The sequence below is a fragment of the Porcisia hertigi genome, chromosome 34, assembly GCF_017918235.1.
Source record: "Porcisia hertigi strain C119 chromosome 34, whole genome shotgun sequence".
Lineage (NCBI taxonomy): Eukaryota > Euglenozoa > Kinetoplastea > Trypanosomatida > Trypanosomatidae > Porcisia > Porcisia hertigi.
This window is the reverse complement of record NC_090593.1, coordinates 1,521,361-1,542,188: the sequence shown is the minus strand read 5'-3', so window position 1 is coordinate 1,542,188 and position 20,828 is coordinate 1,521,361. Positions and strand designations below refer to the sequence as shown.

At 55.8% G+C, this 20,828-nt stretch overlaps 3 protein-coding genes across 3 annotated transcripts; all 3 read right to left on the bottom strand.

Moving 5' to 3' along the window:
• Window positions 1-121: 121 nt before the first annotated feature.
• Window positions 122-1,615, bottom strand: JKF63_01955 (uncharacterized protein; the record flags this gene model as incomplete). Its single annotated transcript, XM_067897998.1, has 1 exon — window positions 122-1,615. One exon carries the CDS (start codon window positions 1,613-1,615, stop codon window positions 122-124), a length of 1,494 nt encoding a protein of 497 aa, XP_067754155.1.
• Window positions 1,616-4,585: 2,970 nt separating this feature from the next.
• Window positions 4,586-5,500, bottom strand: JKF63_01954 (uncharacterized protein; the record flags this gene model as incomplete). The annotated part of the gene is made up of 1 exon (XM_067897997.1): window positions 4,586-5,500. The coding sequence occupies one exon, from the start codon at window positions 5,498-5,500 to the stop codon at window positions 4,586-4,588; it is 915 nt and encodes a 304-aa protein (XP_067754154.1).
• A 1,359-nt stretch (window positions 5,501-6,859) lies between these two features.
• JKF63_01953 (uncharacterized protein) lies at window positions 6,860-20,803 on the bottom strand (the record flags this gene model as incomplete). Its single annotated transcript, XM_067897996.1, has 1 exon — window positions 6,860-20,803. One exon carries the CDS (start codon window positions 20,801-20,803, stop codon window positions 6,860-6,862), a length of 13,944 nt encoding a protein of 4,647 aa, XP_067754153.1.
• Between the last annotated feature and the right edge of the window lie 25 nt (window positions 20,804-20,828).

The following is a 20,828-nucleotide window of genomic DNA, read 5'->3' as shown; positions in this document are numbered from 1 at the left end:
TTTACCCTTGCAGCTTTACTTTTCTCCTCCACTATTCCAAACACACACACACACACACACACACACACACACAGACAGACACACACACACACACAGCTCCGCAATCACACCAGTATTCACATCATCTCAATGGGGTTGACATGCCACCAACCGTCTCGGACTCGGGCACGAGTACCTCGACCGGTGCTTTAGGGAAGCGCACACGCACCGTCGTCTGGCCACCAAGTGTGGAGAAAACATCGATGGAGCCGCCCCACAAACTCATGTATACCTTAGATGTAGGCAGCCCAACGCCGAAGCCGCCGAGGTCACTCTTGTAGTGCTTACGAGTGGTCCAGCCAAACTTCCAGATGTTCTTGAAGTGCTGCGGACGAATTCCGCCGGCCTGATCAATGAACTCCACAACCACCCACGTATCATCGGTGGCATAGCGCGCTACAACGTCGATCTCGGGATTTGACTTGAGTGTTGCTGCACACGCATTTTTGAGCACCTCATGGAAGATATAGGAGAGATGGCCTTCGACAGAGTAAATAGCAGAGGACATGACTGGGGTTGGGCGATTCTCTGGCAAATCAGCTGGACAAGAGAGAGGCGAGGTGGAGGAACTCACGAATCTGCCCGGCGGCGTTTCAGTAAGAATGCGCTTGTCCTCCTCTAAGTGAATTTCCAACGAGTGGACGATACCGGCGTCCACAAGGCTTGAGAATATCTCGACAACGCCCATGCTGGCGCGCTGCAGCAACTCGACCAGGTTTGTGTTGCCTGAAATGACCTGTGGCGTGTCAGCAGGATGGGTCAGGTACAGAAGGTGCTCGTGAAGGACCCGCCACGCGACACGACGGCAGCAAAAGCGAATGAACCAGCCGTTCAATTCGTCAGAGCGGATGGCGGCCTCGTTCACCATGACATCCAGGAGCGACTCATGGGGTCGAAGGACCTTGAGCGCCAGAGTGAGAGGGATTGTCGCTTTTCCTCGATCCCGGCTGGAAAAAGCCGCCTCTACCTCATCACGTGTCATGGCAGCCGTGGAAGGAAGCCCGGCTGTGCGAAAGGTGCGCACCGTCGGCGGCGGCGGCGGCGGCGACGAGCGCGAGGAAAACGCGGTGTCATTCTTCACGTCGATTCCTGGAGAGCTGCCGGTGCTGCCGCCGCTGGAGCAGAGCTGCTTCAGCTCGGAAATGAAACCGTCACCGTCCATGTCCTGGAGAGAGGGATACACGGAGGAAGAGTTGCCCTGTTCTTGGCGCTCAAAGCTGATGGCGGTCGAGCTCTCGAACGCTCCTTGGTGAGGACACCGCTCCAAACTGCGGTGAAGGGCAACGCAGTAGTTAAACTCACGAAGAACGTACGATTTAACCCACCAGAGCCGATCTGTCTGCGGCTTGCGCATCGTCTTCTCGATGATCGGCTCAGAGAACGACTTGTAGCACCTCGAAGTACGGATGGCCATCTCGCGCACAATTTGATGAACCACAGCGTTATCCACTTGCTGTGCTTGCAGTTGGCTCAACGTCGGCAGGTCTAGCGGGGTTCGAGGAAGTGATAAGTAATACTGAAGCGCCGTGGGATAACAACGAGGCTTTAGACTGGCGGACGTGGAAAAGTTCTGCATTGCATAGAGAAAAAAAGGCTCGAATGAGCCTCGAAAAGGATAACCGAGGAAGGACACACACACACACACACACACACAGAGAGAGAGAGACACTGAGCACAGTGCTCCGACAATGCGCCGTCAAAAAGACGTTCCCGTCTTGGGCAAAAGAAGGGAGATGAAAAAAAGAGACGATCGAGAGTCAGAAAGGGTAGCAATCGAGGAGAGAGTTTCAGGGGAAGGGGTGGGGGGGCTAAAAAACATCCCACCCAGTCGGTCAAGCAACGAGTTGCGAACTGCGTGTTCGACGACAACGGTGGGGATCTCAGCAGAAAGGCATTCAGAGAAAATAAATAAAAGGCCCTCAGCGCGCAGGCGAAGAGGGCAAAAAAAAGGAGGGGCCTTGAGGTGAAGCCGACCAACCAAGCGAGGGCATCAAAGGGGGGGGAGGACGGCTACAGTTATGCTCCTCAATCACCTCTCGGTTTTTGGTTGGAAATAGGCGCGTGGGTATGCCCTCATGGCAACGCCACAGCAACCTTTGCTTTTAGTGGCTAAACTCTTCACACCCTACCGCGTGTAAACGTGGTAGCCGTAGTGCCTGGACGAGGCATGTCGGCACAGCACTTAGGGATACCCACGAAGAACCCTGAGGAAATCTGCTCGAAGGTCTATGCACGTTCCACGTCTTTAGAAAAATCGAGTTAATCGGCAAAACAAAATACACAAGGAGTGCCGCATTGAAAGCCGATCGTCCTCTCGTTCTCTTGCTCTGAAGGAGGAGGGGATATAAAACAACAACTAATACCGTAGTGTATACACCTTCATGGGAGTCTCCTTGGTGATTACATAAGTGACCTTGTGTCGGTGTGAACGGATGCCAAGGTCAAAAATAGGGATTGGAAGGGAAGGAGATGAGAAGGTAGGGGCCAGGAAGGAATAAGGACTCGGTGGGACTAAGCAACAATTGCGCACAAGAGATGAGTTTGACCGTGCGCCAGTGCCTCACGCCCACTCCCCAATATACGCCTTTCAGTTGCCGCTTTATTTCTTGTTGGGAAAAGGACACGAGTGACACGTGGCATCTACTTGACTAATTAAAAAAAAAAGGGTGATAACGATCCGTCGGAGACTACACCTAAAAATAAAAAAAAACATATATGGACTTGAAGGAGGGGGAGGGGGGGGGAACGAGAGGTACTGCACTTTTCCAGAGCCCTCTTCTCCTCGCTTCCATCTGCAGTCCTCAGAAAAAACTTTGTAGTTTTTCATCCCCACTTGTGAGGGGACAGACTGGCCCTCACCACATCGCCCCAACCCCCCCCCCAAATCCGTAAGCATGCCCCGACTTCGTTACTTCTTGAGCTCAATGGCAGATCTCCTTTCAGACAAATATATAGGAGGGGTTTCCAATAGATCTTTTCTGCGGTGCAGCTCCCCCCCCCTCCTCCCCCCATCCTCACCATTACCACATGTTGCTCCCGGCACAGCGCAAATGGGGATTCCAAACACCACACCAACAGGGCCAAGTCTCTCTGTCTTCCCTGCATCGTAGGTGCCCTGGCTCTGTGCTCATGAGAAGCGGTGCGACGTAGGGGCTCTCGGTGGGTTGGTAGGAGGGGGGGTGGAGGGGAGAGGGCGCTGGACTCCCCCCCCTCGCCCCCACGCGATACGTCAAAACCAAGGCATTTCCCTTCCTCAGAGAGGGACGAGCCAGAGCCATCAGCAGACCATGAAACTCCAGCACAGTAACACCTGGACCGGTAGACCTTCTCCGTACATTAAAGTCGTTTAGTCGTCTTTCCCCCCCCCCCTTCTCCCCTCCCCCACACACCACTACGATCACCACCCGTTTTTTCCGTTCACATGAAGTGGCGCGCTGCTGCTGTTGCCGCCACCACCATCCGTGAACCCGTCCACAAGATCCCTGTCTACCTTTGCTGTGAAGATTTCTCTTGAACAGTTCAGCAAATCATTATGAAGACCGAAGTCCGCCTCCGATTGAGTTGTTGCCACCCTCGCACTGCCTGAAGGAGAATGCGTGCCATTCCCTCTCTCCTCATAACGCGCAGACGGAAACATCATCGCGCGCGACGCGACCTCCACCCAGAAAGGCACTTCAAGACGACACGCGCACTGATCTGCAGGCCCCATAAAATATAAAGAACACAAGACGGCCCGGAGGGAAAAGGAAAAAGAAGTGTACACCCCTTCACGTGCACCGTGCGCTGTTCGCCATCTCCCCCCTCCCCTCCCCGGGAGCCTGTGGTCGTAGTTTGTTGATCTGCTCCATCCGTTGCCTCCTTTCCCGCTCCTCGCCACCTCGCTGTCAACATTTGGGTGACCACCAGGATTTTTGCTTCGAACACCTCCCGTGGCGAATGACCCTCCAGCCCTACCCCCATCCACTTTGCCCTCCCCCCCTCCCCGCCGCCGCCGCCGCCGCCGGCTGAAATACTACACACGCATGGCAAAATCACTGAGACTCGTAGTCGCATGGCGCGCAGTACACTGCAAAGCAGGAATCACGGCATAACGGCGTTCTCAGCTAGACAGCGGATGGGAAGAGGACACCACATTGGAAGGAATCGGAAAACACACGGGCAACACAAAGGTCAAAAAAAAAAGAGGGGAGAAGAGGAAACACATCAATGTGGATGAAAAAAAGAGATGGACTTCACGCAAACAGAAACCCAGCCTTCAAATAAAAACAACGACGATGATGCCCAATCCAAAGGAGAAACAAAAACATTACAGCCGCAGCTCTTGATAAATCCAACATGAAGCGATGTAACTCATAAGGCCCTGGAATTCGCCCTCTATTCTTCATTCTCCCTCTGCCTGGCTGGCCGGGAGCATAAAAAATAAATATGTGCGCCCCCTGGGTGTGATCCTAGACATACTTGACGAGCACTATATATTCTTCTGTGCTGCACATGCGAGTCACTTTGAACCGGTGAAGGTGAGAGGAGGTGTGAAAAGACGAGTGATTCACCGGATGTAGAGGTCCAGCGGTGCGGCGCACTTCGGCGATGACGCGTTGCACAACATATTCTGGGCAACAAAAGCTTTCTGGATGCTGGTGTACAGCGAGAGGAGGTCTCGCTCTGCCATTATATTGTGAGTGCTGACAACAACCCGCAAAAAATCTGAGCTACCCTTTTCAGGAAACCAGCGCTGCAGGGCCACGCGGATGTCTAGGGGTCTGCCGTTGTAGTACACGTCAGAAACCCCCTCCACTGTGTAATTCATCGAGAGCGTGGGGGACAAAGAAGCCGAGGCTGGGGCCAGCTGATGAAAGCCTGGGAACACGGACTGCAGCTGCGCCATGGTTGTCAGGCGATTCCTATCCTTCGTGGTCAGCGAGCTCCGCTGTAGGTACTTGACCGTGCTGTTCATCAAACCGAGGGCCTTGATGTGATATGCGACCCTCTCGTAGTCGACATTGGCCATCACCTGCATAGAGAGAGTCGGATGCGTGCCGCAGAGCTTGTCAAACACGGTGCTTAGCCCGAAGTGGTAGTTAGAGCCAACATTCCTACGCACCAACCGAAATCCGCGCCCTGCGATAAACCGAGTGTCGGTATCGAGTATGTCGAGCTGCACCTTAGTGGGCGCATCGTCATTGCGAAGAGGAAAGTCCAGCCAGCCGCCTCGCTCTTCCAATATCGACCTGAGAGCTGTCAGCACGCCCTCGCTGGTGAGGCCTGATCTCAGCCTCAGGTCCAACTCGATTTCGTCGGCGCGGTCTTGGCACGGAGCCTCGCGGTAGAGCACTGCCGAAAAGGTCATCACAAGGGCAACAATGATGAACGAGAACACTAGCACAAAGGTCGCGATGCGCTGCTGCAGCACTGTTGCGTCGCGGTAAGTCGCGTACTTGTTTGGGTCTGCCTGATGTCCCATTCTGGACGCGCCTCGTCAGGGCCTGTAAGGGCAGGAGGGGGGGGGGGGAAGGCTGAGAATGATGAGGGGATGAAACCCGTAGACTACCCCTTGAAAACGGGGAGGGAAAGGGAGAGGGGGATTACACGTCACCCGATACGGGCATGACAAAGGCCAAGGCGTCAACGTGGCCGCATCGACAATTGATGAGAATAAACGATACAGCGAGGTTGTCAGGAGCGGCGGACAAAAAAAACGGGGGATAGATTACGTGGGTGGTAAAAGGGAAAACCTCTACAAAGGTGGGCGTGATGCACGGGTGAGGGAAAAAAAAAGAGTCCAAAGCGACAACGGAGGGGAAAGAGGAGAGTGGGGCAACGGCTAGCAGGGACAGTGGTAGGGGCAAGGGCGAGCAGAGAGATGCAAATCAAAGACGTATCACTCCTGCGAGAGAGCCACTATCATCGGCGGGCATGCGTAAAAAAAAGTGTGCACCGTCCTTTGTTTTTCTAAGGGGAGGAGGAGGGGGGTGGTACACACAGCCGCGCCTTACGTCGTTTGAAACGTGGAGATACGGAGAGTCGAGCGCCCTTCCTCGAGCAGCATTCACTATTGGGCGGGGTTCTGTCTTGGTTGTAAAGGCTGTTGCAGTTCAAGTATGTGACACAGTCGTAGACGATACATCAGTCTGGCGAAGAGAAAATATGAACGCCAGACAAAACAAATAGCACACACCAAAAAAAAAAAACGACAACGCACCGATCCAGAACGGAGCCTGGCCAAAGGGAACGGGGAGCCGAAGCTCAGAAGGAAGAAGACGCGGATGTCGGGATACACGAAATAAGCACAACAACAGCTGTGTTACGGTGAGGGGAATATGTACATTGGTCACAGGAGGGGGTACATAAAAGAAAGCGAGATAACACCAGGGACGATCCGACGGAGCGGAGACCAGCGCGTTGGGGAGAGTGACATGAGGGAAAAAGGATTGCCGCGTCATCGCGCAGCACCCAAACACTATCAGCGCGACAGAAGGTAAAGAAGGGGCAACAGTCACCTACGCTTACAAGAAACGAAAAGAAGAGCAACACGGGGGGGGGGGGGATGGGGAGGCGGTTGCCCTGGAGAAACGCCAACCATTCACATGTATGCGATCTAACGAAACCACAAAACAAAAAGAAAACCAAGATGGGCAACAACAGGCAGACATGAGCGCGGGCGATGATGAATGCATCCACTGCACACACACACACACACACACACACACACACCAAACAAAGGGAGCGGAAGGATTGGTGCGATGAAGGAGGCGTCGAACAGGAGATGCATAAAAACAACAAAACAAAGGTTGAAAAACGCCAACTTGAGTCTAGGCCCCCATTAGTCATCTGAGTCAAGCAACAACGCCACGTTCTCCAGCACCCACAGAGATGGGTGCATATCGGATGGGAGGTCAGCTATAAACACCAGACCCACTCCAGCGGCATTGCGACGATCACTGTTGACGTAGACTGGCGTCTTAAAGGTGCCGACCGTCTTGACACGCGAGGACTCGGTAGGCACGATTTGCATGACCGGCATTTCTGAGATGAGCTGTTTCTTTCGTTGTGGGGCCAGCGCGCGTCGTTCAGGGTCCCAGCGCGCCCCCTCGAGGAACAGTCCGCTCACGTACGCGCCATCCTCGGGCATTGTGGTGACATCCTCTGGCGTTGCGAATGCGGTCGCGGTCGTCATCATCGTGGACCGGTCGAGCGGCCATCGGTATTTACGGCACGTAACCTGTACCAGCGCCGACAGGTAAGAGTCGGGCACCATCAGACCCGAAAGCCACACACATTTGGGCTCGCCATTCGTGTTCCAAGAGAGGTACTGCTCATAGCGACGCTGAAAATGCACGATCCATCTTCCGAGGTTCTTGCGTGTTGCGGGGGCATAGCGACGCCATGACTGCGGCAGCTGGCCGTTGTCAAGAGCAGACTCCAGCTCATCGAGTTCGTTGCTCATACCAATGATACCCGCCAGCGCCTTTTGCAACTCTTTGAGTGACGATGTGATGACGCTCACAAGTGTGTTCCAGCGCTCCATCTCCTGAAGCAGCACCACCTGCGTTGGCTGCACTACTTGGTAGCCACTCGCCGTCGCCCGCTCGAGCTCCTTGCGTGCAACAACCTTCATGTCAAACTGTTGGGGGATCTGGTTGAGGATCTCCTCTGTGAATTTGGTCAACTTCGCCTCGTGCGTCTCCTCGCCCACCGAGACGGTGCTCACGCGCGGCATCAACTCAGTCAAGCTGGCCCACAGTGTCTCCGTCGAGTGCTGTAGATAGCCCGTCTCAGCATTCGAGTGGAGTCCAAAGACATCCGGAGCGTTCGCGTTCGGGAACGTGTCTACGTGTGCCACCATCTGCGCCAGGGTGATGTGCTTCTCGGCGTCGGTGCTCCAGGCAGGCAGGCAGTAGTCCGCGACGCCAGGATCGACAAAGAAGTGGAAGGGCTGGAAGGTGTCAAACAAGTAGTCACCAAAGTACTCGGCGAGATATGTCTGAACGATGCGGCGGTCCATGCTGTCCGTGACGCGCCCGCCATACATGGCTTCCCCAACCAGGTAGCGCAGCGTCTCCCACGGCAGTGGGTCCTTGTTCAAGTACGCCTTGGTGAGGTACGTGTCAAGCAGCCGCATGGACACGGTGAAGTCCGTCTCGTTGAAGTCGTAGATCACATTCCAGCCGATCTTGCCGTACTTGCGCCGTTCCTGTACCACTGCGTGAAAGAACGCCAGGGTGAATACAAGTGGTCGGAAAGCCCAGTGCGGGCAAACGTCCAGCTGATCCTCCGTGACCTTCGATAACGTGTTTTTCATATTCATTTTCAACCCATTCGGTGGCTCATTCACGACCTTGAGGGAGCGCTGCAAGATGCCCATAGGGAACTCCTCGCTCGGCTCCGTGGTTAGCCACAGCCGGAACTGCTCGTGCACCTGCGAAGAGTCCATCTTCTCTAGCGCCTTCTCCACCTCTTTCATCCACGCCGTGAGCAGATGGCAGTTCTGTAGGAGGACCCAGTGCCCGCGCGTCGCGCCTACCTCGATAAGCCGCATGGCCTCCTCGCCCTGACCCTGCCCGAGTGAGATGGAACGCATCTTGTCCGGCCCGACCTCTTTCGCAGCCAATCTCACAATCTCATCGGTTGGATTTGCCCCAGGCGATACAATACAGACGATCGGAGACATCGAGGAGCTCTTCTCCAGCACCTCCTTGTAGCGCAGAATCGGCGGCATGACAAACTGCTCGCCCAACAGGTCACATGTGGAAATGAAATTCATGACAGCGCTGTAGACACGATCTGATCGGAAGCAGCGCAGCAGACACAAAAACTGAAACTCCGAAACCTTGTTGGAGTACCCGCAGGGAAGTGGGTTGTGGCTCAGCTCATCCGGTCGGTCCAGCTCCGCCCAGGCCTGCCACTCCTCTGGATTAGCAGCGACATCTTCAGTGAGATGCTCAAAAACTTGGACGCTGGAGGCAAGCTTGCACACGTCATTCCACTGCCGCTCCGTCAGCCACTGTACTGGGTTCGCCGGGAAGCTTTTAGAAGCCAGAACGCAGCCACGAAGAAAGAATTCCAGCTCGTTCTGATGCATACGGCCCTCTTGACTCAGCAGGCGCAGAGCCATCTGGAAAGATAGCATTACCTTGTCCTTGGCAAAGATGCCCATGCAGACATACGTGTACAGGTTGTACGTGAGGGTCTGAATAATGTTGCGCAGGCGATCCTGAATTTCGAAGGAGGCATCGCTCTTCGTGATGGAATACCCAAACACGTCGTAGAGGAAGGCGGAGAGAGAGTACTCGTACATGGAGTTTATGGCCGACAGCTGGGAAATGATGAAGTAGAGCACGGCGCCGCGCTTCGCCGCCGGGCGGTACTGTTGGCGAGACTCCTCCGTCGTCCGCGCGGTCTCCTGGGCCTGGTGCAGCTTCTGCTCCACCTCGGTTGCACTGCTTTTTGTGTTCTCCAGGGTGGCGATGAGGTCGTCGTTGTCGAGGATGTTACCCGTTGCTAGCGTTAGTTCACGGATGAGCGTGTTCTCGAGGTCCTTGAGCTGCGCGCGGCTTTCGGCCATGGTCTGTACGAGCTCCTCGCTCTGGCGCTGCAGATCGCTGCGTTCGCTCGCGACGACGTAGTTGAGCAGCTGTGCCTCCAACCCATCCTCAGTGACGCCGTAGTTGATCACAAGCGTCTTGCCAAACACTTCTGCGGGATAGTTGGGGTTCGGCAGCTTCGTGCAAAGGTACAGCTGAAAGTTTTCATCCCACGGGATGTCCTTGTCGCCGATGCGGATCAAGCGCTGGCCAGACTCGTAGCGAAACTGCGGGTCGAGCACGGAGTCGATAATGGGGTCAATAAACTCGTCCACGTTCTCGAAGAGGAAGGGATTGCCGTACTGAATAGAAAACTCGAGCTTCTTGAGGAAATCAGGATCACTGAAAGTCGCTGTCTCGAATCTTGTGTTGCTCTGGTGCTGGCGTTTGATCCACCTAACCGCCTGCATCTGGGGATCAATGCACAGTGGAAAGCGAATCTTGCCAGCACGCTTTCCCTTCCCGGTGTAGTCAGTGCTCAGAGAGGTCAATATGCCATTCTGCACCGACAGCGCATCCGATGGTAGCCCATCGCTGGCCCACTGCGACACCGCGACATCGTTTGTCAGCAACCCCCGCACATCGAAGCCCTCTGTCAGTGGAATGCCGCGGGAGCGCAGGTCTGGTAGCCAGATATTCTCCAGTGCCTCCTGGCGGTATGGGTACGTGAATGCACCCAGATAAGATAGAAAAGCGGCACCAGCCAAACAGTCGCCGACGAGGCGACTGCGCGACGCGCTGAGCAGCGTCTTCTCCTCCGTCCACCGAACCTGCTCCGAGCTAAAGCCGTCGATCAACTTGCGCGCCGCGTTGAGTCGACGCTCCATGATAGATTTCTCCTCCTGCAGCCGCCGTGCCTCCTCCATGCCAGCCTCGAGCTGCAGCTCCAACCGATGCAGGCTTTCAGTGAGGCGATCGATCTCATCACGGCACGCCTGCAGTTGCCGTTCTGCCGTCTCCTTGGCCTTCTGCAACTGGCGCACTCGCTCCTGCTTCGGAAAGACTTCCTTGGCCACATTCCAGTACTGCTTCATCGCTTCTACCCAAATCATCAGCCCCGAGGCCGCTATACTCACCTTCTTGAGGTCGTTGGAGTTTACCGGAAACTCCTTCAGAACTTTGTTGATTTCGTTCATCTTTGCCTGGTTCAGCGTGGGCGTGAGGGTGTTGATGTCCACCAAGGAGCGAATAAAGTCTGCCTGACCCATCATGATCCTGCCGGACTCCCATGTCGCCGGGACGCCCTTCACGATGCACACCATGCGCACAACAGCGACGACGTTAACAGACGGCTTCGCAAAAGAGCGCAGCTCTGTGATGCTTTTGGGGTCGATGTGCCGCACAGCCTCCATCGCCTCCTCCAGTGCCGGCATCGCCTGCTCAAGTACCACCTGCGCCTCTGCCGACTCCTTCTCGATCTCTGCGTTCTGGATGTTCAGCTCTTCCTCCATTTTCAGGGACTCCACCTTGCGCACCTCGTTCTTCTGCTTCTGCTCCGTGATCTCGCGCGTCATTTGGGCGTTGATCTCCTGCTTCTCGCGCAGCGTCACCTCCTTCTCCGCCAGCTCTTCCCTCAACACGTTTACCTCGGTCTCAGCGTGCAGCAGCTTCTCGAGACCGATCGTGAACTTCTTCACAATGTCGTCGATGTCCTCGCGCCGCGTCACGAGCAGCTTGGCATAGTTCGCCAGGAAGCCGAGGTAGTTCTTGGGGGTCACATAGTTGTACCGCTTCAGCTCGTTCTGATACTGAGTCGACAGCTTGTCCGCTGTGAGGTGCACGTGCACCATATGTTCCACAATTGGCGTGCGTAACTCGTCCGGGAGCGTTTCCTCGGCCAAAACTTTACGGCCCACCGCCTCGAGGGCCTGTGCTGGCCACTTCTGAAACCAGTCAATAGTCGTGTTGTTGATTAGACTAGGAAAGTTTCGGCAGCGAGTGCGCAACGCATCGCCGGAGGGACTCATTGAGAGCACAACGTGCAAGTTGTCACGGCAGCGCGCGATGAAAGCAGTCCATTTGTTGTCCTTCGACGGGGCAAGCCCCGCTGCCTCGATATCCTCCATTACACTGGCGTAGAGGGGCTCCTTTTCCTCTTCGGTGAAGATCGCAGGGACCATACCGGAGGCCAGCAAGTTGTTGATGTCCTCCAGGAAGCTCTCCTCCTTGACGTGGCTGTCCATGAAGAGAAAGACCGTCTTCTCCTTCTGCACACCGACACACTGGTAGAGCTTTTTGAGATCCTCGCGGAAGGCATCCTTGCCGTAGTTGCGCGCCAAGACAATCTCGAACACGCCCATCTTGCAGATGGACGCTCCCAGCTTCGTCAGCGATTGCTTGCCGCTGCCGCCGACACCGATGAGGAGACAATGGCCTCGCGGGAGGGAGAGCACGCGCGTGATACGCAGCAAATGCTCGAGCGCCATGTCGAACATGACGAGGTCGATCTTCTTTGTTGGGGTGTTGATCTCATCCATCACCGCCTCGACAAGCTGTCGTGCTCGGCTGTAGGTGGAGCCAAAGTCCTCATAGATGTGCAGCCGCTCATATTCCCCGTCTGGCTCAAAGTCACCAAAGTCCCCGAGAAGGAGTGGGTCCTCCATAACATTCGCTGCATCGCGAGGGAAGTTCTTGGTCACCTGTCTCTCAATGAGACTAGAGACGAACTCCTTGTCCTCCTCGTCTGCCATGCGGTCGACGAACACACGCGTCACCTCGTTGCGCCACAGGCGCACCAGGGCGGCAGATGACGGGAACTTCTCTGGTGTAGCCCGGCAGAGACCTTCGTAGATGCGGGACAAGTCGCGCAGGTTGAAGATGTAGTGAAACTTGGCTGGGGTAGCAGGCAGCGCTGAGACGAGGCGAGCGTACAGCTGCAGAGTCATCGAGGTGATGGTTGTCGCAAAGTCGGCATCGACCGGCAGTGTCTTGTACGCGTCGGCGAGGATCTGCTGGTATATCGTGTGAATTGCCTCATCCTTGGGGAAAATAATGTTGAACACGGTAAACAGAGAGACGAAGCGAGGATCGAGGGCGTTCCGGCCACCACCGGGCGGCGCCATGGCGGCAACAAACTGCGTGTCGCGCACGTTTTTGAACAGCAGGTCCTTTCGGTCGTACCAGTGCTGACTCTCAACAAGGAGCTTCAGGAAGGCGATGGGTTGCTGCGTGCCATAAAGGTCCACCTTTGGCATGTTGATGTCATCGACAAAGACGATCAGTCGCTTCTTCGCAGGGGGGCCGAGCACGGTGTTGGTGCGCTTCTCAATGTTATCCTCTATGGTCCGCTGAGCATCCAGGGAGGTGGTGCGGGAGCTGAAGTTCATCTCGAGCAGCATCGCCTCCAGTTGAACACCGTCGCCGCTGTCCATGCCGCCCTCGCCGCCGCTCTCACTCGAGTGCATAGAGGCCCACTTCAGCTGCTGCAGATAATATTGAATTGTCACCGTCTTGGCGGTGCCGCTCTCACCAACAAACATGACAGGACTGCGGTTCAGGACGATCTTATTCAGCAACCACACGTTCCGCTCCGTATCCACTGTCGACACAAGCAGTGAGCTAAACGGCTGGCCAGGTTTCCTCTCAAACGGCCTCACGAGCACGTTCCACGGCTTCCACCGATTGTCTTGCAAGTCGAAGTAGTAGTCATACAAGGTGCGCGCCTCCGGGAGAGACCCTGAACCGACAAAGCGGGTGAGAAAGTTGTCACCAACGTCCTGCAGGTTCCAGCCACTGAGGCGCTTCAAAAACGCATCGAAGCGCACTCGGTCTTGCTCGAGGCTAATAAGAGCACCAAAGCTCCACACGCAACAAAAGATGAAGACAGATTGCAGCGCGCGCGGCTCCAGGGATGCGTCCTTGGGTGACACAGTGAGAAGCATCGTCGTCAGCTGCTTCACCATGTTTAGCTCGTTCGTCGGCAGCACCAGCTTAGGTGGCGGTGACATTGCCCCCTCCTCTTCTACGCCGTTCAAAACAAAGTTGAGCAGCGGGTCTACAAACTGATCCACCAACTCGGCCAGCGTCTCCTGTTCGTCACGCGAGCGGCGCATTTTCCACGCGTGCATAAACGGCTTCCACCCGAGATTGATGGGATCCAAAAATACCATGCCGACACGCGAGACGGTGGCAGGGGAGGCGTACTGCAAGTCGCCTACCTCAAACAGTACCGAGCACTGCGGATGCAAGCGAATACGCTCGCCGTTTGGCAGCGTCAGGAGCTTGTTGTCATCCATCACGGAGTTCATATCCTCGACCCACTTTGCATCCACATCACCGTCGAAGATGACATACCGCCGCTCCCGCCCCGTCCCGTCTGCCGGCTTGTTGATGGCACGGAAGATGTTGGAGAAAATACCGTCCGACCAGTTTCGCGTCATCGGGTCCATAATACCATACAACACAGCTGTCGGCTGCGCCTTGGGGTTGATGACGTAGGACTTCGTCGCGAGACCCAGCTCCGTTTGCGCCTTGCACAGGGTCTCGATGACCGTCGATTTACCGCCGCCAGTTGGACCCACCACCATCGACGTGTGTCGGGTCTGCATCGTCTCGTACAGCTGCACCACCTTGTCAATCTGCTTCAGGTTAATCTGAAAGCCACGCTCCTTCAGCACGTTCGTGCTGGCCTTGGAAAGGTTCTCCTGCGGGACTCGGGTGGGGTCAAGTCCGGGGAACAAGTCTCCCATAAGACCCTTAAAGAGGGGTTCGTCTTGCGCAATAAACTTCGGTGCGTTCATGTCACGCAGCGCACGCATGAGCACTGACTCCTCTGATAGCTCGGAGGAGCCACGCTTAAGCTGCCCAGCCATCACCAACACCGCCTTGAGAGCGCGCAGACCCCAGTCGTAATGGTGCTGCTTTGAGAGCTGGCCCTTGGCGAGGGAGTAAAGGGTGACCATCTTTCGCGCCAGCTCACGCGCGGTCGTGAAGCCCTCCGAGAAGAGCATATTCTCCGCGATGAGTTGCATATCCGGGACCACCATCACCACAGGACGGAAAAGCGCCTTTAGGTTGTCGGGCAGCTCAACGCGGCCGGCATAGCCGGGGTTCATTGTAATGAAGGTACCGACAGTCGGCACCAAGCGAATGACGCTGTCGCCGAACAAGAACTCCTTGTCGCCTGACCGAAGTGCTGCCTGGATAGAGCGCAGCTGCTCCGACACAACCGACAACACTGGCAGCTCGATTCGATTGAACTCGTCGAAGCACCCCCACGAACCGGTCTGTGAGAGGCCAGAAAAGATGGTGCCCATCGCCTTGTAATCGAGGCCCTCACCGCAGTTGAATACGACGCACTGGATCGCCATGGCCTTGGCCAGATCCTTTACCGACTCTGTTTTGCCCGTGCCAGCCGGACCGCCAGGGGCGCCGCCGAGGCAGAATGTCAGCGCCTGTGTCAACGTCATAAAGCAGCGATCTGTCAGCGGCGTAATGACAAGGCGACCGTTCAGACCCATGTACTCGAAGCCGTAGCGGAAGCGGCCTGTGCACTGCGCGATCATACAGGTGTCCACGGCCTTCTCCCAGTAGAACCGGAGCTGCGACTCCCAGTCAAACTCGCGAGCATCCGTAACCGAGTCACGAACGAACCGATCCACGATATCGCGGCCATGCACGTCCACAATGATGAGTGTGTTGATCTTTCTGCGGTACTGCTTGTCCATGTCTTTGTCCATCTCAGCGACCAGGTCAATGAGCTGGCGACTCAGCAAGGCGGAAAGCTCCTTCACGGCGCCGCGTTTGCCCTTACGCACCTGCGAAAAGGCGTGCTCCACCTCGTAGGTCCAGAAAACCTTTGCACCTGTCAACGTCACCATGCCGTGATACTGCCTCACCCACTCTAGGCGTTGCATCTTTGGGTAGTAGAAGACACCTGTCTTGAGAATGTCATGTAGGGACTGCTTCGACTCATCAAGGACAGCCTGAAGCCACTCCTCCACGGGGCGACCGTCCGTCTTGACAGGCGTGCCAAAGTCGAGCCTCTCTCCCTCCTGCGATTCCACGCCGCAGATCGTCTCATCGCGCTCACTTTTGAAGATAAGCCTGGCGCAGTTGTCGAACATCTTCAACATGTGATCCTGCACCGCCTTGGCGCTGCTCGTTGCGAGAATTGAAAGCAACTCGTCATCGGAAATGAAATAAAACCGCGGAAAGAGGCAGCGCTTCGTCTCGAGGTAGTTGGAGAGGTCCTTCTGGCACTCCTCGAGCTTTTCTTCCAGGTACCGCAGCTCCTCCAGCCGGCCAGTGACGTTGCAGCACTGGTTTACGTTCGGTGAAGCGCTCGTATCGTTCATGATGCGCACAAACTTCTTGTCAAGGTCGTTAAACTTGGAGGCCTCTTTGGGCAACTGCTGCACAATGTCTTCGTTACCCTTGAAGATCGATTCCAAGTACTGCCACTTCTGCTGCACTGTCACCCAGACGGAGATCACGTCGCTTATTACAGACAGGCGACGCTCCCACATCTTTACTTCATCTGCGAACGGCTGCGCCCACTTGACATTTGCAATGGACTGGACCTTGAGCATATTATCGTCAACGGCCTCCTGAATCTCACTTGTGTCGGTGAGGACGTCGCAGCGCGCGGCGCCTTTACGTGGCGCATACGGAACCGGCGTGAACACCCTCTCAGCCCAGTACTGCTTAACTGCGCGGATCTCCTGTTCGATGCCCTGCTCGCGAGCCGCCGCCAGTACGACAGCGTCAACCTCATCCGTGTAGCGGAACAGCTCCATCGCGATGAGCTCACTGAGGTTGATTTGTTCGTAGTTGAAGTTCTTCTCCGTGACCCGCATGAGTTCTGTCCAGTGGCGCGCCTTGAGTGCCGGGCTTTTCAACTTTGCTAGCAGCGGCAGCGAGCTTTGGAAGTTGAGAATGAGCTGATGAACGGCAGGGAAGGGGTTGACCGTGCTGTACTGCTTTCCCAGAACACGCGCTTGCTTGGCCCGCTCATCTGTTGTCGCCTCTAAGTCGGACAGCAACAGATCCTTCCAGCTGCTCCGGTTCCAGCGGCGCAGGTCGCCCATCCACTGCTCGTAAAGGTCGTAGATGCTTTCTATTTTAGTAAGCTCTTCGTTCAGTTGCTGTAGACTTGAGTGCGTCGTCAGCGGGAGGTCAAACAATTTCTCAGCCTTGACAAGCTGGTCACGTCTCACTTGCAGCTCGGTGAGTTTCTGCCGCCACTGCTTCTTTGATTCGTTCCCAGCCGCGAGGTCGATGGCGGCGCGGCCAGGACCCGTTTTGCGGAACTCCTTTAACACCTTCGCCCCTTCCCCGAGAAATTTGCCGACCTCTTGTACCGTGAGCTCACGGAACTCTACCTTTCGCGGCTCCAACGAAAGGCCGGTCAGGTGCACACGGGCCAGTGTACACGACCACATATCCTGCAGACTCATCGCCAGCTTCACCGTCTCGGGGTCCAGTTTAACCCCATAGTGTTGGAGCGAACTATATACATACTCAATCTCACGCACCGCCTGCTCCACTTCCAGTGAAGACCTCCGCGCGTTGTGCATCACCTCAAGTACAAACTTGAGGTCAGCAATGTTGTCGCACGGTCGTGCCAGATCTTCATTGATCCTCTTGATGGTGTTGTAGCGCTGCATCATGCGGGCACGCACCGTGTCATTGAGCTGCGCGCCCTCCATCGCAACCCACTGGTACACGTGTCCGACAAGCTCCGTGTAGAACGGTGTTTCGTCGCATCGCATGAAGCCAAAATCGTGCACGTGGTTCTCCTCGTCGAAGTCGTGAATCATGTTCAAGTAGAGCTGGAGCTTGGCGTCGTAGTCGATCCACTGCAGCTGGCTCTTTGCCTGCTGCTCCACCGAGATTTTCTTGTCTGCCAAAAAGACGAAGCGGTAACGCTGCAACATCTTGATGTTTGTAGCCAGAGCGCCGAGGTGGGTCTGAATCGTGCGGTTTATCAGTGCCTGGAGCTTGTAGACCTGGGGGAGGTTGTAGATGTCCTGGTAGTAGGTGAAAAGGGTCATGTAATCCTCCTCCGCCGGTCGCGGAATAATCTCTCCCTGTGTGAACTCCAAGCATGTCCCGCGCATCCACCGTTGGAAGTGCTTGGTGCTTTCAATGATGCCAGCTTGAATCTTGTGGAAGGCGGTTGTGATCTCTTGCTGCTGTGGCGTGTACGTCGGCTCACTTGTGAGGAGGATCGTCACCTTGAAGAGCGGCAGCTGTCTGGCCGAGAAACGCGAAGTCGAGTACCCAACCAGCTTTGCAAAACTCGCCAGCGACTTAAGGACCATGGTCGTCAGTGCGCGCCAGATGCGCTGCTCCCAGTGAGTGTAGTAGGACGCCAAGACGGCGCACCTCCCGGTGTGGGTACCCCATAGCTGGCCTTCGACTTTCGTGAGTAGTGGCTTTGCCGTACGATAGGCCCGCATGCAGCGCTCCAGCTGGTCGACACGTCGCCGCTCGATGATGTCGACAAGAGTTTGCAGCTCTGGCAGCTCCCCGCCCGGCTGCAGAAAATCACGGTACTCGGGGATGAGGCGGGTAGAAGCAATCTTGTTCACCACCTCCGTCTGAAGGCTGTCTGCACTCTTGCGCACCTCGCGACTGACATTCCGGAACTTGGTGATAGCCTTTTCACAAGTACTCACAAAGTCGGGGATGGAGAGACTAGTCCAGTTGATGTCGTGCAACCCCGGCTCAAGCGCCTGTTTCAGTTCCTGGACTTCGGCGGCGAGAATGGACCGCTCTGGCCCTGCGAGCGCGCCCAGTTCAAAGTTGAAGCTGACTAGCATCGCCCTCAGTGAATCGACATAACCATGGTAGGCATCGTCTTGGAGAGTAAGGTGCAACACTCCCTTCGGGATTTCAAAACCCAAACGGTCCAGATACTTCGTCTCCCGAATAATGTCAAAGATGGCCCAGTTAAAGTTGATCTTGTACGCGCCATCTGATTCGACGCGAAGGATGTTCCACTTGAGGGAGGCAGGCGCAGGAACCCGCACCTGTTCTCGCCACTGCAGAAAACGTGACGTTGAATACTCTTTCATCCGCCGTGACGCCTCAACGTATTTGGCCTTCACTTGCTTCCCCATCGAAGATGTGAGCATGCCCTCGTTCTGGAAACGCATAATGGGCTTCTTGAGGCGCTGGAAGAGAGACATGCTCCAGTGAATGGCGCCAGCAACGGGAGGCTGGTTTTTCGTCAGCGGCGGCGCCTCTTTTTGATCCTGGAAGATGCGCCGCACGTTCTCGACCTCGGTGAAGTACTGGGCCAGAATGCGGTCCATATTCTCAAGCAGAAGAGCCGAGATGTCGAAGGAGTTTTCGCCGCGGGTGGGCCGAGTGCGGATGCGCTTGAAAGAGAGTAGTAGTTCAAAGGCGGACTCCGCACTGCGCAGGTCGTCGTCGAAGATGCGATTGATAAAGAGCGAAACCTCGTGGTCAAGACTCGTGACAGCGCTCAGGAAGCTGGAGAAAACAACCTGCCAGTTGTGCGTTGCGCGCCTTTCAAATGGGTCAAAGGTGAGCGTTCCGAAGGGGCGCTTGAGCTTCTGGACGTCCTTCAGGATGCGCTCGATGCCAGTGACGTCCCTCAGCACCGTCTTCAGCTGTGCACTTAGCACGGTGGAGTAGTACTCCACGGCCTCGATGACCTCCAGCAGGTCCGTGCATCGGTCCGACATGTAGTCCGTCACCTCAAAGAGACGCCGCTCTTCGAACTTCCAGTGCTGCTCCCGCTCCGAGCTATTGATCTCCTCCTGAACAGTCTTGTACGCCGCCTTCCACTTGACCAGGCATTGCTGACCCTCTGTAACTTTTCGTTTCGCTTCTTCGGAGGGCAGCGTCAGCACCGTGCGGAAGTCAATGTGCTCACTCACCTTCTGCGCAATGAGCCGCGCGATTTTCTCCAGAAGACCAACCATTCGCTCCTCCGTGGAGTAGAAGCGCGAGATAATCCACACCATCCGCAGTGCCGTCATCATTGAAAAAAGCGTGTCGATGATGGGCTGCAGTGTGCCGTGTTTCGGCTCCACGCTGTGCAGCATGCGGAAATAGCGGTCTAGTGTGCCGAGAAACTTAACGTTGTCCTTGGCCTCTGAGTACATGCGGAAGAACTGCTGGAGCGTCCCAGTGATCATCGTGGCGGAGGTGCATCCAGCCTCTTTGGCGATCCTCAAAATGAATTTTGCCTGCGCGGAATTCAGCTGCTCGTAAAGCGCACTGATGGTGCTGTACCGCTCGCGCCAGTACTCTATCTCACCGAGTGGGCCCTCCTTTTGCGGCTCCAGCGACATGGCGAAGCTGATCTCCGCCTGCCACTGCGATACCGTCACATCCACTTGACGCAGGAGGTCCTTGTTGTCCAGCGCAGCCTTCAGTTGGATATCGCTGTCCTCCAACGCGTACAAATCTTGAGGGATCAGTAGCTTGCGCTCCGCGCTCACTTGATTTATGAACCCTTCCAGCTGCGTGCCGAGGCGATTGACCCATGTGTGAATCTCGCTATACAGCTGAGGATGGTTGGAGATGACTTTCAGGCCGTCCGCGACTTCCGCCCCACTGTCGGCCTCCGCTGCACCTCCGGGTGCGATCAACGCGTCACTGGCTCCGCCGCTTAGCACGAGCGCCTGGTGCGCCCTCCGTTTCCCAGCTGACTGTCTCATATCCTGCAGCATCGGCTCAAAAACATCCATCAGTAACAGGTAGAAAGAGTTGAGGGACGGCACCTGGGTGCCAGATATCTCGAAAGCGAAGTGCATCGGATTCCGCGGGTTGGTGGTCCAGTCCGCGGCGTCCTCAGCAGTAATTTCACGGTGACTGGCACGCACAAAGAAGAGACAGCGACTGTGGTCGGGGGAATACAGAGCGGAGCAGGCAATGTTGGCATTGAACACCGCACCAGTGGAAATGCGCAGCCTTTGCCCTCTGACGCCACTCTCGGTGTTGCGCTGCAGAACAGAGGGGGCCTCCGCAGCGTTCTGCATTGGGTTTTTGGTGCGAGTGTCAATCGTCTCTTTCTCACGCGCCACAACGACAAAGCTCGACTCCGACATATCGTCTATCCACATCATCGATGAGAGCACGATGTCCACGCTCTCCGTGTATTGAAACAAATCACTGAGGGATTCATCTGTGACGCCGTAGAGGTTCTTGCGAATCTGCTCGAGCACCCACGACAGACGCGGGTCCGTTCCCTCGACTGCGGTCATCTTGTCCGTGTAGATCCGTTGTCCG